The sequence below is a fragment of the Vanellus vanellus genome (assembly GCF_965231255.1).
Source record: "Vanellus vanellus genome assembly, chromosome: 1".
In the NCBI taxonomy this organism is placed as follows: Eukaryota; Metazoa; Chordata; class Aves; order Charadriiformes; family Charadriidae; genus Vanellus; species Vanellus vanellus.
Window position 1 is genome coordinate 134,738,913 of NC_138905.1, and position 13,967 is coordinate 134,752,879.

The 13,967-nt window shown below is 37.7% G+C and overlaps 1 protein-coding gene across 1 annotated transcript in view; it reads left to right on the plus strand.

Annotated features, from left to right (window-relative positions):
- Nucleotides 1-12,511, plus strand: part of RPS6KA3 (ribosomal protein S6 kinase A3) — a 78,901-nt gene extending 66,390 nt beyond the window's left edge. Inside the window, exons 17-22 of the mRNA XM_082484999.1 lie at nt 181-339; nt 3,752-3,913; nt 4,110-4,186; nt 5,286-5,403; nt 7,160-7,300; nt 8,426-12,511. Of these exons, the coding sequence (XP_082341125.1) occupies nt 181-339; nt 3,752-3,913; nt 4,110-4,186; nt 5,286-5,403; nt 7,160-7,300; nt 8,426-8,548 (780 nt within the window). The 3' untranslated portion in view covers nt 8,549-12,511. The remainder of the gene's footprint in view (nt 1-180; nt 340-3,751; nt 3,914-4,109; nt 4,187-5,285; nt 5,404-7,159; nt 7,301-8,425) is intronic.
- Nucleotides 12,512-13,967: the final 1,456 nt, after the last annotated feature.

Here is a 13,967-nt window from a genome sequence, read left to right on the forward strand (position 1 = left end):
TTGTAGAAGGTTTTGTGTTCATTTCTGAACAATGTTTGGATAGTGTGTGGGGTGAGAAATACGGGAAAAATAATTGAAGAAAACAGCTTGTGGATGCACCTGCACTATCTCTGTGCATTTCACAGGAAGATCACAGAGAATAAATATTTTGAAGTTTACATCTTTATGTACTTTTTGCAGGTGTATGATGATGGAAAATACGTATACGTAGTAACAGAACTTATGAAAGGAGGAGAACTACTGGATAAAATTCTTAGGCAAAAATTTTTCTCGGAACGAGAAGCTAGTGCTGTTCTGTTCACAATAACAAAAACGGTTGAATATCTGCATGCACAAGGGGTAAGTTTTCATCTTGGACAAAATGCTTATAGATGTTAATATTACTTTCTTTCAGAAGTATAAATTCCTATCTTCATATGTTCTTCTGTGAGGTAATTAAGTAATTTTTGGTAAACAATTACATTGCAGCAGGAATTTGTGTTGAAGTCAAAACATTCCTCATCAGCTGTGTAGATGTCTAGATAAAGGAGATGATGCAACTGTTTGACTTGTCCTGCATGCAGTCTGTCAGCAGTTCTGTGGAATATGCAGATGATGACTAATAGATAGGGTATGAGAGGAAGCAAGCCAGGAAGAAGTGCTAGGACCAGTGCTATTGCTTAGCCACAGGACCTAATGTAATTCTAACCCCACCACGTGAGAGACCTTGAAAATTTATTTTCCACCTATCACATTTGTAATTTCTTCCACTTTTTGGTTTTGAAGAACTTGGTTTATGACTTTATGAACCCCTGCGCCATAGGGTCAGGAAGTTGTAGTGGACTGTTAGGAGACAGAAAATAAATGCTTCAGGAAATTAATTTGGAGACAGAGGAAGTAGTTCAAAGATAGAGAAGGCAGGTGTGACAATTGCATGGCAAGAATGACAAGTCGTGTTGCATTTTTTAAGTAAACAAGAAAAGAGGGATTGAGAAGAAGCAGTAAGTAAGGGTGTAAGGAAAAAGTCAAGATGGTAACACCTAATGTTATTGTCCAAGAAAAGCTGCTTCGGAATGAATAGTACTCAAATTATTTTAAGAAACAACAATTCAGCACACATGGTCATTTCTGGGAGCTATTATTTCAGAAAACTTAGGATCAGAGTTATCTGCTGTATCTTATTTTGTGATTCATCACTTTCTTCAGTCATTTGCTCACACGTGGGTTTTTATTTGGGCACCTGTGCACAGAGCATAAGTTAGTTCCTTCTTACCACACATGTGGCTGGAAAAGGCTCAGTGTCCTTGCATCAAGTAAAGGATTTTAGGGGATTTTTATTTGCTTCTTTACTGTAGATCTTTGTAAATATTGGCATTTTAACTCTCATTAGATCACATGCTCTTCGGAACTTTTACTTTTGGAAATTTTCAGGTTGTCTTACGCTAAGTACACTTCCGCATGAAGGATGGCCATATATGTAAATTGCGAGCACTTCAGTAGTCTAATTTCTTGCCTGGAACAGCCCTTCCTGTATTCCGTGGATTTTCCTTTTGTAGCTCTCTTGGACACCAGAGGAGCTCATTTGAATATGGTATTAGGTAATATTTGGTTTGACAGATTCTGAATCTGCGTGCAGTCTACATGACTCTTCCCAGAAGGATTTTCCTCGTGGACATTCATAGGATACTTCCGAACTGAAAAATTAGCTAAGCAAGGAATTGAATCCCCCTCTATGGGGTAAGCAGTACTTCCAACTCTCACCCAAGGCATTCTACAAGTTTTAGGGCAAGCATACAACAATTAAGGATTGGCACAATAGACATCATAAGAAGAATAAACAAGAAGTATCATGTCATCTTGGAGCAGAATAGTTCTGCATGCTGGTAGATAATTGAGAATGCTAATCAAAACATGATGCTAAGAAATAAAGAATTGAAATGTCCTGTATATTGTTTTGCTCTTTTCCATTGCTCTAAAATAAAATGTTATTTCTGTGAAAATATCAATATAATCTAAACAATCTGACATATTTTTAAAATTCACGTTTGGGAAAACAGCTTAATAGGGGAGGGTATTTTATTTATTCTTTGACATAAACATGTTGACTGCTTAGGAATTGGTGTTTAGATTTGAACTAGACTGTTACACTTACTCTTCCTCCCACTTGAGAGTTGATTCCCCTTCTTCCAAAAAAAAGTACAACTCAAGCAGGGTGGTTCTCGATGCAGTCTGCCAAATCCCCAGCTCTGTGCTGCTTCTGTTGCCCACCTCTTCCTTTCTACGCCTTTTAGGATCTATTTAAAAAGAAACCAAACACCACCAACTAGAATAAAACTGGGGTTTTTTTCTTCTGTCTCTTGGAGCACTAAAGGATGTTTCATTCATCACTTAAAGAAAAAGGATTCTAATCTATCTAAACGCCAAAAAATGAGTGCTATCACAAGCTGGTTCTCTCCTACACTGACATCTCAAGCCAGGATGTTCCCCTTAACATCTACTGTTCCAACACAAATTCTTTAATACCATTTTGTATATTTCAGCTTACAAGGTGCTTATTTTAAGTACTTGTTCTGTTGAATTTCAGAACTGCAATGTATTTGCATACTGAAAAAGCCTCTACTGAATAGATTACTGTGTTAAATGGCTTCACAATCTGCAGATCCTCTACAGTCTTTTGCTCCTTGGTCTTATATTACTTACTTTCCTGAAACATTGCTAGCTTTCTGGAAGAGTGCATAGAACTTCTGATTCTGCACATCACTTACTTGCAGGAGTTTTGGGGTATCTTTTCATTCTAATGTGATTACCTTCTTGAAATGTTTCACCACAGTCTTTTCCAAGAGGAAGTGAGTCTTCGATTCAAATGTAACTGTGAAAAGCTATGTTTAATATTAGTCAAATACATAGGACAATCAGGAAGATAAAGGCCTTCATTGCAGGTCTATTTAAATATTTAAAAGAGGACATTTAGATCCACTGTACTGTCTTACAGCAGTGTATACCCTTTTCTTTACAGAGAATAAAGCCTCTACAGACTTTAGGCTAATTGGTCTTTTGATTTCGAAGACTGTGTTTGCACATTCCAGGTTTTATTAAGGCTTGTTTATAACATAGCTTCAAATAAGGTCAGTTTCATTTTGCCAGAGCTTTGGCAGCTTCTACAGTTTTTGTCAAGCATTTTACCTCTCAGTCCCCTACAAAACAGCCACTTGGGAACTAGTACAGGCTTTTCTTGACATGCCAGTCCGTTAGGAGAATACCTCTTTGATAGGTTGTTATTTTTTGGCAGAAATGTATTAAAATTCCTTCTTAATCAGACCTTAAATGTTTGCATGGAGATTAATTCAGATTATCTGAATGAAGAGAATGGAATATAGAGGGTTACTCCAGCAGTAAATGGTGTGTGGTTACATAGCACAGTGGCACATTAGCAGCTACGGACATCCATGACTCCAAAAAAACACTCCTAGCCAAAGGTTCTGATTTAAAGAGCCTTGTAGGTATGCATGTTAAAATGGAAAATATATCTATTCACCCATTAGAACAAGACATCTGGAACTTGAGGGGATTGGGATGTCTGGAGAGGGCTTTATAGGAGTTCCCAAGTTAGAAATGTAGTACTCTAGACACAACTGAGCATCAGAACAGTGATGCTGATGGTAGAAGCTTGAAATCTGGAAACTTGAAATTAAGTAGCAGAATTGATAATTATAATATAAAGCCTTTCCTATGTTTAGCTTATTGTATTTAGTGGTTTGTTTTATGTTTTTAGGTTGTTCATAGAGACCTGAAGCCTAGCAATATTCTTTATGTTGATGAATCTGGTAATCCAGAATCAATTCGAATTTGTGATTTTGGCTTTGCAAAACAACTACGAGCAGAAAATGGTCTTCTGATGACTCCATGTTACACGGCAAATTTTGTTGCACCAGAGGTAAATACTAGGACAGTTTATATGCCTTGATTTATTTTGATGGGATTTTTTTGCTAGTTAGATATTTGTTTCATTCTTGTGTAACAAGTGAAATCACTTTGTAAGCACTAAAAATTTGATTTCTCACTATTTCTATGACATAATCAAAGCATTTCTAAGCATTTTTTTTTTCGGAAAAAATATTTGTCTCCCTCAGGTTTTAAAGAGGCAAGGTTATGATGCTGCATGTGACATATGGAGCCTTGGTGTTCTACTTTACACCATGCTTACTGGGTAAGGGTAATTTTAGTTTGCTTTGCTGTAGAATAGTAAATCAACGTAAACAAAAAGAATAATAAATGTAGGCCCACTGTTGAAGATGTTTCTATTGAGGCACTGATTAATCTCAACTTTGGCTTCAGTGTGGGTAGAATATGCTTTGCCTTTAGTAGAATCCACGTTTTCAGAGAGTGATGTGAAAAATTCTTGGTGTCTCATGTCTCATCTATTTTAAATGTTTAATTTCTGCTGTTATGGTGATTTAGGAGTAAGAATTGATTGTTTTATGTGAAAATTAGCTGATTAAGCAGTATATATGTTGAAGGAAATGCATGTTGCAAATATAATTGCAATGTTTTGGGGCATGATTGTGTGCAAAATTCAGCCACTGGATAGTTTGAAGTGATGCAGTTAGGATATAATAAATGCTATAGAAATGCATTTATATATGCAACATAAATTAACTGTGTAAAAGATGATGAATAATAAATTCAACTGTAGTTCCACAAGTCCAAAAGAGAGTTGCTGTTGCACCTGCCAAATAGATTATCTTTTTATGCTGGATTATTCAGATTCCAGCTTTGGTTAAGAGTTAACACCATCAGAGACATTATAGCATTTTAAAATAAATAAGTGAAAAACATATTTGGTTTTGAATATATCACTTTTTTGGTTGTGGATATTCTGGTAGCAGCAAGAATGCTTATAGTGAAGCAAGGAAAATTACTGCACCTTCCTTCCTCTAGTATCAAAACAACATTTATTCTTTTTCAGACTCATCATAAAGTCTTCACATTTCATTTTATAATTTTATCACTTCATTAAAATACAAAGGCTTTAGGAATACTTTCTGTAATTCAGTAACCACCAGTACTTTAGACTGCTATAGGAAAAATCTGGTTTTCAGACCTGATATAGAGGGAATACATACAGTAAGAACAGATCTGTAGTCGGTGCCCTGCATTTTCACATGTTAAGGATAATTTCTTTTTAAAGCTATTTGACTATCTGTTGCCTATAATTATGTTGAACTCACTGAATATTATGATCAGATTTATAATAACTATTGAGATCTAGGTCATGAAAGTTATTAACATTGATTTTGGTTAAATAGCTACACTCCTTTTGCAAATGGTCCTGATGATACCCCAGAGGAGATTTTGGCCCGAATAGGTAGTGGAAAGTTCTCTCTCAGTGGTGGTTATTGGAATACCGTTTCAGATACAGCTAAGGCAAGTACATTTACTTTGTCCTTTGGGGGATGAGAAATGGATTGCAATGTAACATGTTGTTTATAATGTATATATTGGCTAAGTTCCATCTGTTGTTATTGTTATTTTAAAATACTGATCTGATCCTTTATGTGCCTAGAAGTTTGTTTCCTACTTATGATCCTTTCATGTTTCAACAGTCACTTGCATGTAGGAAGAAAAACAGGTGTGCTTTATACTATAATCGTTAACAAATGTCCTTAGAAATATAGTGTATTTTATCAGTATTGACACACATGCACAACCATCCATGATGAGAAATGCTGTAATAAAACTTCATGTGGAAGCATGACATTCAAAAATCATACAGGTAGTCTAAATCAGGCTCATGGAAATGTTACAATAATTACCATATGCTCTACTGAGTCAGGCTGGAAAAATAAATAGTTTTTCACGTTTTTCTGTTTGGGTCAGTTCTTCAGAGCTGCCCAGGACAGCTTATCACATACTCTTTCATTAGGATTTGAGCAATTTAGACTTTCAAGTACTTTAAGAACTTTTGGTCCCTAAGGATGTCATATCTACTTAAAAAAAAAAAAAAAAAAAACCTCACCACTGAAGTATTATACTTTTTTTACTGTGTTTGTACAAAGTAAAAATTTTAGATAATTTTTTTTAGAAGTAGACTTTTTACAGTAGACTCTAGACTTGTGTGTAATATCTTTTATGCCCCTTCTCTGTAGCTATGGTAAAGTGATAAATTTTTTCAAAAAAAATCTTTTACGTATGTTGTGCTCTTTCTTGCTAATTGATTTGTTGGTGTGTTTTCTAATGTACTGTTCTCATTTTTCCCACAAATCATGTCATTCATTTGATTGACAAATCAACCTGTTAGAGTAACATATTTGCACTAATCAGGTAGCATCAGCTTTTTCTTCCTTCAGTGCCATTCTCTTCAGTTGTGCTTGGGACTCTAGAATGAACCAAAGCCTGTCAGCTATGAAAAAATCTTAGATTCTTTTTTAATACTATCTTCATGTTCAAATTCTTAATCTGAATTACAAAACAAATAATGGTTTTATGTGAAAATATCCAGTATTGCTAATGTAACTTAAATTATCTTAAATCCAGTTGTAGTCAACTAAATGTGTTTCTCCACAGGTAATTGCTTAATGTAGAAACGTTATTTATGCTTCACCCTTGCTGACTGACATCTAAAGTCATCTATAATATAATATGCTGCTATATAAATTTGTTTTCAACATCTTGAGTATTGTATGCAATTCTCACTACTATAATTTGAAAAAGATAAAATAGAAGTTGAAAAGGTAGTAGTAAAGGACGTACCAAAACAAAGCTGAAAATCTTTCCAGATGTCGAGATCCACTTCCATGTAAAGAGAGTAAATAGAATACGGTGTTTCATCTCAGCAGAGTTGACTGACGTAACAGACAAAAGAGATCATTTCACTGATGATACAAAGAAGGAAAGACTAATTCCTTTTTTCTCATATGATGTTTTTATTAGGGAAATTTGGAATCATTCAATTAATATATTCTGCAGAAGGTAAAAACCAAACAAAATTCAATACCTGTTCATGTGGTTCACAACTTCATTGCGAAACAACTGTGAAAAGTTGGGGGGGGCATTGTATTATTGACAGGACCTTGTTTCAAAAATGCTTCATTGTATTATTGACAGGACCTTGTTTCAAAAATGCTTCATTGTATTATTGACAGGACCTTGTTTCAAAAATGCTTCATTGTATTATTGACAGGACCTTGTTTCAAAAATGCTTCATGTTGACCCACATCAAAGACTGACCGCAGCCCAAGTTCTTAGTCACCCCTGGATAGTTCACTGTGACCAGTTGCCTCAATACCAGCTGAACAGGCAGGATGCTCCGCATTTAGTGAAGGTAAGTAGATATTTGTTATGCTTGGTCTTTAGCCAAAATTAGTATAAACAAAAGGATTTTAAAAAAAAAAAAGTTACCATGGCATGTGTTTCCTCTAAATACTATTTAAAAGTTGTTATGACTGGGAATTGCACTAAGCCATAAAGTCATGGAGAATAAATTTCATACATTTGAAAAAGACTTTCATTTTCTTAGGTTTGAAATTTATTGGACTGACTTACACTGGGAGGCTTAACTTCCTTAAGAAACCGGCATAAAAAGTCATTCTTCTGATAGTGAAAATGTCAGGTGACTACAGGGGAACTGAAAAATAGTTCAGCTAATTTTCAAGTTTCAAAGGAGGTTAATCACCAGTGACTAAAAGAACACAGTATACTTCATGATCACAGCATAAGGTAAAATGAAGTCAAAAAGGCAGTGTTAATTAAGACGGTATCATGCATTCTGTCTGAAACACAATCTGGTTTTGACCCTGATAAACTCTTTCACTTTGAACAAACAGAGAGAAATAAAAAATAATTGAATTCTTCTTCTCTGTATTTCACCCTGCCTTCAATCCTACATCCAAGAATCTCTGCTGTGCAACATAAAAAGGATCTGAAGAATGTAATAAACACTCTCTCTGAATCAGCTATTAGAAATGTCTAGCATTCAAAATCACAAGGGGAAGGAGGGGGTAGTTCTGATCCCACAGCTCACAACTTTCTAACATTTTTTTTTTTAAATCTTCATGTGCTGAATAATGTGGGTGATTTTTAAGTATTTTGTTAAAAACTGAAATGGTTATACAAGTGATAGGCAGAGACAGCGCACTGATGGGGTTTCACTCCCCAACTATTTCACAAAGCATGGAGAGAGAATTTAATTTAGCAATCTGGGTTTGTTTTTTTAAGCAAGGTAAAATTGCTTCAGATTGATGTGAAAACTATTTATTACCCTAAAAAACACTCACACCAAACACCACTGGTCTTTGAGTAATGCAGTGGTATGTTCTGTTTTGTAGATGAAAGTAGACTGGAAGTTAAAACGTGTTCAGAATCTCTGGCACTTAGCGCTGTGTGATCTCTAATATGTGCGTCAGTCACAGTGTACTACTCTTGGGTTTTCTTCCTCTCTGCCCTGCAGGGTGCAATGGCAGCAACTTACTCTGCTTTGAATCGTAATCAGTCCCCAGTTTTGGAGCCAGTCGGCCGTTCTACTCTTGCTCAGAGGAGAGGTATAAAAAAAATTACCTCAACAGCCCTGTGAAGTGACCTCAACCAGATATTTGGTACCATGGCATAAGATGATAGCACAAATCATGGCGACAGGTAGCACATATCTGACAGATACCTGCAAGCACACTCTGTCCCAGCTGGTACCTATAATGCTGCTGCTCCTGCTGCTGCTACTGCTTTCATCTATTCTCGCTTTAAACTGTTGATGGCAAGTTACTGATCTTACTGGAGCTTCAAAGGGAGTGACAAGTGGAAACGCAATGAAAATGATCATGTTCACAATTGAATAAACCAGAAGAATTATAAATGCCACCTGTCAAAAATACACTGAATAAAGCACTCTGCACCACAAAGCATTATTTTTATAAGGAATATTTTTTGTCCCCTAAGATATTCTTTGTTACAGGTAGATACGGACAGTTTATGTTAAGCACTTAGCTTAAACAATCTGTTTATATTAGCACTATATACTTTGTGCCATCCAACATTTTGTATGTTTTTGTAAACAGTTCACAAGCAGTACATTTCCGTGCTGTTTTCTTTATTGTATACATGCCTTGTTTTACTTAGATATTATTAATCATTTTGACAATTAAGTCTGATTAAACAGTTCACCTGTATTAATCAGTATTGTTGGACAGCTCTAAAAGAAGCCTGACTGTTAAACAGCTATTGAATGTAATACTATGAATATGTATTTCTCCTTGCCTATGTCTTTTCTACATTTCCACGTTTTTGACGCTGCATGTCATGTTATGAAAATCAGGTTACTGTTTATAGTATTCAAAATTTAAACAGTGGCTCTCTCACCATACTATATATACAATAGGTAATATAACCCAGAGAAAAGGTAACTTTCTCCGTATCTCACCCTGTCTTTTGTTCCCCCTCCCCTCCCTTTTATTCTCTCCCATCTAATCTCTGGACTCAGGAATCATTGCTAAATACTTTCTGATAGAGGACATTTCTATATTGTTTATTCTTATAATCCCTTGTTAATATTTTATCTCTATTCTGTGACTTTTGTTTAAGCTGCAAAGGATTTGTTCAGTGAATGTTGGCATTACAAGAAAAAAGGCAGCATTGAAGATAAAGCAAAACATATTGTCCGTTTATAAGCAGAAGCCTGCAAAAAGTAGGTTTAAACTGCATTCGTTGCAGTTGCAAAACTGATGGATCTAATGTTCTGTCAGTTATTTTCTGATCATTTTAATTGACAGCCAAAGCAAAGCGAGAGGAGAGTCATCCAGATCTGTCTGGCGTTAGAAAAGGGTCATTATAATTTACCATGAAAATAGTGTTGTCCCAGTCAGAAACAAAGCTGTTCAGAGTGAGTGTTCTCAATTTTCCCCAGATGGAAGCAAGTTTGTAATGAGGGTGAAAGACTCATTTTAAATACTTATATTAACTTTTAATACTCCTGGCCTCTCGGTGTCTTAAGTAATTAAAGGCACATCTTGATGGCTAAACTTGAAAAGATCAAATTGCCCACGTTAGATATCATTCTCGATATGAAAATGGCTATTGGGAATTCAAGCTTTAATAAATATGGATCTCGGTGAACAGCTCTGTAGGAACAATACAATTTAAAAACGAAAAGATGCAATTTTGTATTTTGCATAAGAAAGTATTTTCTTGATTTAGTGGTATCAAATTTCTTCTATGGTGATTAATTTTCTATTTTCCCTGAAATCATCAGAGGCCGTTGAAAGGGAGAATCATCTTTATGACACCACAGATCTGCTCTAAATGAATTTGAGAGCGTTCCTTCTGCCACAAGTGTTTCCAAGTTCCTTAGGGAAGCTTCCTTTGTTAGATGTGCAAAGGATCCCACTTTTATTGCCCTTAAAAATCTGTTAAATATTTAATCCATCATATAATTTTTAAGGAATTGCTTTTATGAACAGGGATTGTGAAATTACCATAGATCTCAGAAATTTGAATGCACAGTTCTTGCTAAGCAATTCGCATTTTTCCCTTACTTGGTGCTCTAGCATTGAAGTTCCCTTTAGCAGTACAGATGCTTCTACCCTTCCTTCAAGAAACATCTTTAACTAGAGGCAGAAAAAGGCCATTTTAGTTTGTCTGTGACAGTGTCTGCAGTTCCAAAGGAATTTAGTAAAACGTTACCTTTCAGAAAATGTATTCTCAGTTCTGTGAGTGATCACAAGTCAGGTTCGTCAAAATCCAGAAACGGTACCTTCTGGAGTGGCTTTTAAATGTGTTAATCTGAAGGACGTCGCATCTAGTAAACAAATAAGATTTAAAAGTGATACTGATGAAATAAAGAGCTGACAGTACTTGCTAGCGTGTCAATAATAGCATTTCAGTTCAGGGAGGAATTCCTCGTGTGTTCTCAGTGTGTATATATGAGTACCTGGCAAAGAACAGGCCAAAAGGAGAACGTGTTAAGCTGCTTCACTATTGGCAATATCTGTGTTAAAATAGTATAAAAGTATTTTCAGTAATTTTGTTTTAGCTGTATTTTATGGCCCTCAAAGTCGCTGGTCATTAGCCAAATGGAGAAGCAAAGTTAACTCCTACATTTTATGTATCTACATTCTCAAGTTGGTTGTTAATTTATTCTAGACTTTACAGATGTTGCTATGTCATGTACATAGCAGCATAGGATGAACATTTTAAATGCTAATAAAACAGGGCAATGCTAATTTGAATGTGTTGAAGTCTAGATGCGCTATATTTTTTTAAGTTACTTTCTAAACCAAGGTATGAAGGGCTACCAAGGTATAAAGGGCCGGTCTGTACGGGAGGTATATTTTACAGGCCAGAGTTAGATGGTTTTATGTACCTTACCTCCTGGTTTGGATCCATGTTCACAACTTTGATTTATTTTTATGTTTTTGTAGCTGCAGTTGTTAGAAGCTATAAAGAAATCCACATAGTGCTTTTTTGAATCCCAGCACCTTTCTATTAGAATGTGAGTATGTATGACACACTGTCTAAATTCATTGCTGGACTGCATCTTGGTCTGTAAAGTTTAGCAAGTGACTCTAGGATACACAGTCATAGAGGACAAAAAGAACTGCAGATACAGGTGAATTTTCTATATGTAGGCTATGGTTTATTTTTCTTAGTGTAAAATTACCACTTACTGTGCTTAAGAGCATGAGAGAACAGAGGGAAGAGCGTAGTTGCAATACTTATTAAATGCCATCTATACCCAGTAAGGGCAAAGTTCTTTATTCATAATCACCATAACATTGAATGAAACTTATAGGGGGGTTTTCAAGAGACTATTTAAACCTTTTTTCTAAAGAGACAAGGGCATAAGAAAATAGATTTACGTGTCTGGGATTTTTTTGTGTGTTTTGCTTTTGTAAATGTGGTGTACCAACTAAAGCTCTGCTTTTCTATTATTGGAAGGAAAGGATGCAAAGTATGCTGGGCCTTAGTAAGCGTCAATGGTCAATAGATGAATTTTCACTTATGAAAATGATGTAAATGATTAGCTTTATCTTGATGCTCTTGACCTAATCAAAGGGAAGGTGTACTTATGAGGGATGTAATTATTTTGCAACCTAGATGGGGGGGGAGTCTACTTAAAACGTTTTTAAAAAATGACAAAATCACAGATAAAATATTTTTCTACAATTCTATACAATCATACTTTATACTAGTTTTCTCAGCATGGCATGTAAGTGAGTCTAAGGTACTGTTCCAGGAAATTGGTGGTATTGTACCTTGTTCTAGACCATTACAATAGCATCTGTTAGATGCTTGGCACTGCTGTCATAGAACTGAAATGCTAGTAAAAAAAATTAAAATTGTACTGAATACTTTAAATGATTGTTTTATTCAGAGTCTGATCTAGGAAATGTTTCAATCATGCTATTAATGTGTAATTAGAACTGTTCCAGATGTAACTATGAACAGTTCTGGAAAGATATTATTGCTTGTACTCCTGTCTAATGGCAGGTTTTGTAGTCTTCAAAAGAAATTGAAATTTCTACTATGAATAAACTTTCAAACATCTTAAAAAAGTGCTTTTTTGATTAATCATTTGTTCTGCCCTGTTATAAAGCGCACGTTTCCAGCCAGAAAGAATTTATTTGTCAGTTAAAGTGTCGCCATGTTACAGCATATGTAGTCAGATCGCTATTAGTAAGGTAAATAGGGAGCCCAAGGAAAAACACTTGTATTCAGTAGATGCTGTAGACCCGATATGTGACACAGCAAGACCAAAGTGCAATATTGTATTTTAATACCCTGTAAAGCCTCCAGTCGACTGTGAAGTACAGCTTCAAGGGAGGCTGCTAAATAATACTGGCAATGCCTGCATTGCTCTGGACACTGAAAATAGAGGCATATTTGATAATCAATGAACCTCTAAGCATTTGAAAAATGAGAATATATGCACAAGTACTCCATAAACAACATGCACATGTTTCAGCAGCTCATGCAACCTGGAAGCTCGCCATTCTCTTTATAGCCTTGCAACCTGGAAAAGAGCGGAAGATTTTTAAAAGCTTGCAATAGTCTACATAAAAATTACAGTAATTGTGACAGGGGATATATGAGGAACGTAACCAGAGGGTGTTACTCAGTGTACCAAAAGGCGGCTGTAGGAGGACATGAGGAGAGGTTTGGTGACGGGTGGGGGGGTGGTCCCAGGCAGCGCTGCCTCCCGGGGGCAATCCACGCCTCGGGTCCCGGCTGGCACCGGCGCCGCCCTGTGCCCGCAGGCGGCTGTACCAGATTTAAACGAATTTTCGGGTAAAGTGGATAATCTGTAAGCCTGGCGAAGCTCTGGTAAGGAAGAAGGGGCAGGAGGGGCGATATAACCCGGGGTCCCGATGACACTACCTTGCCTTGCTCCGTACCCTCCCGTGTGTAACCGGCTGTCACATGCGGCTGTGACAACGCCTTTCCTCCCCGTGAGCTTTCTCCCGGGCACAGACGCCAGACCTCCTTCAAATCCACCCCGAAAAGTCCTCGCAACCCTCATCCCCCCCAGAGCCGCCGTTCTCTAAGCCCCACGCCCGGCGGGGAGCGGGGGCAGAACGGGCGGCTGCAGGCGGGGAGCGGGCCCGGGGCGGCGGCGGCGGGCTGCCGTGGGGGACAGCCCGGCGCCAGCCGCCACCGTTCTTTAGGGTCGGCGTTGTCCAAAAATCAACCCCAAGATTCCGCGGCGGCGTTTCGGTGCCCCCGTTTGGGTGAGACCGGAGCGCCCGGCCCCGCCCCAGCCCCTCCGCTGGAGCCCCTGATTGGCGGCCGCTGCCCTCCCGGCGCGCAGTCCTGGCCAATAGCGCGGCGTCCGCCGCTCAAGGAGGACACGGCTACGCCGTGCCGGGAGCGGGCAGACGGCTGAGGGGGGGGTGTTGAGGCGCATGCGCGGCCTCGTCGCGGGACGCCTGCGCAGAGGCGGCGTTGCCGGGAGGCGGCGAGCCCGCCCGCGCGCTAGGGGGCGCTGCGGCTCGGATCGGCGCCAG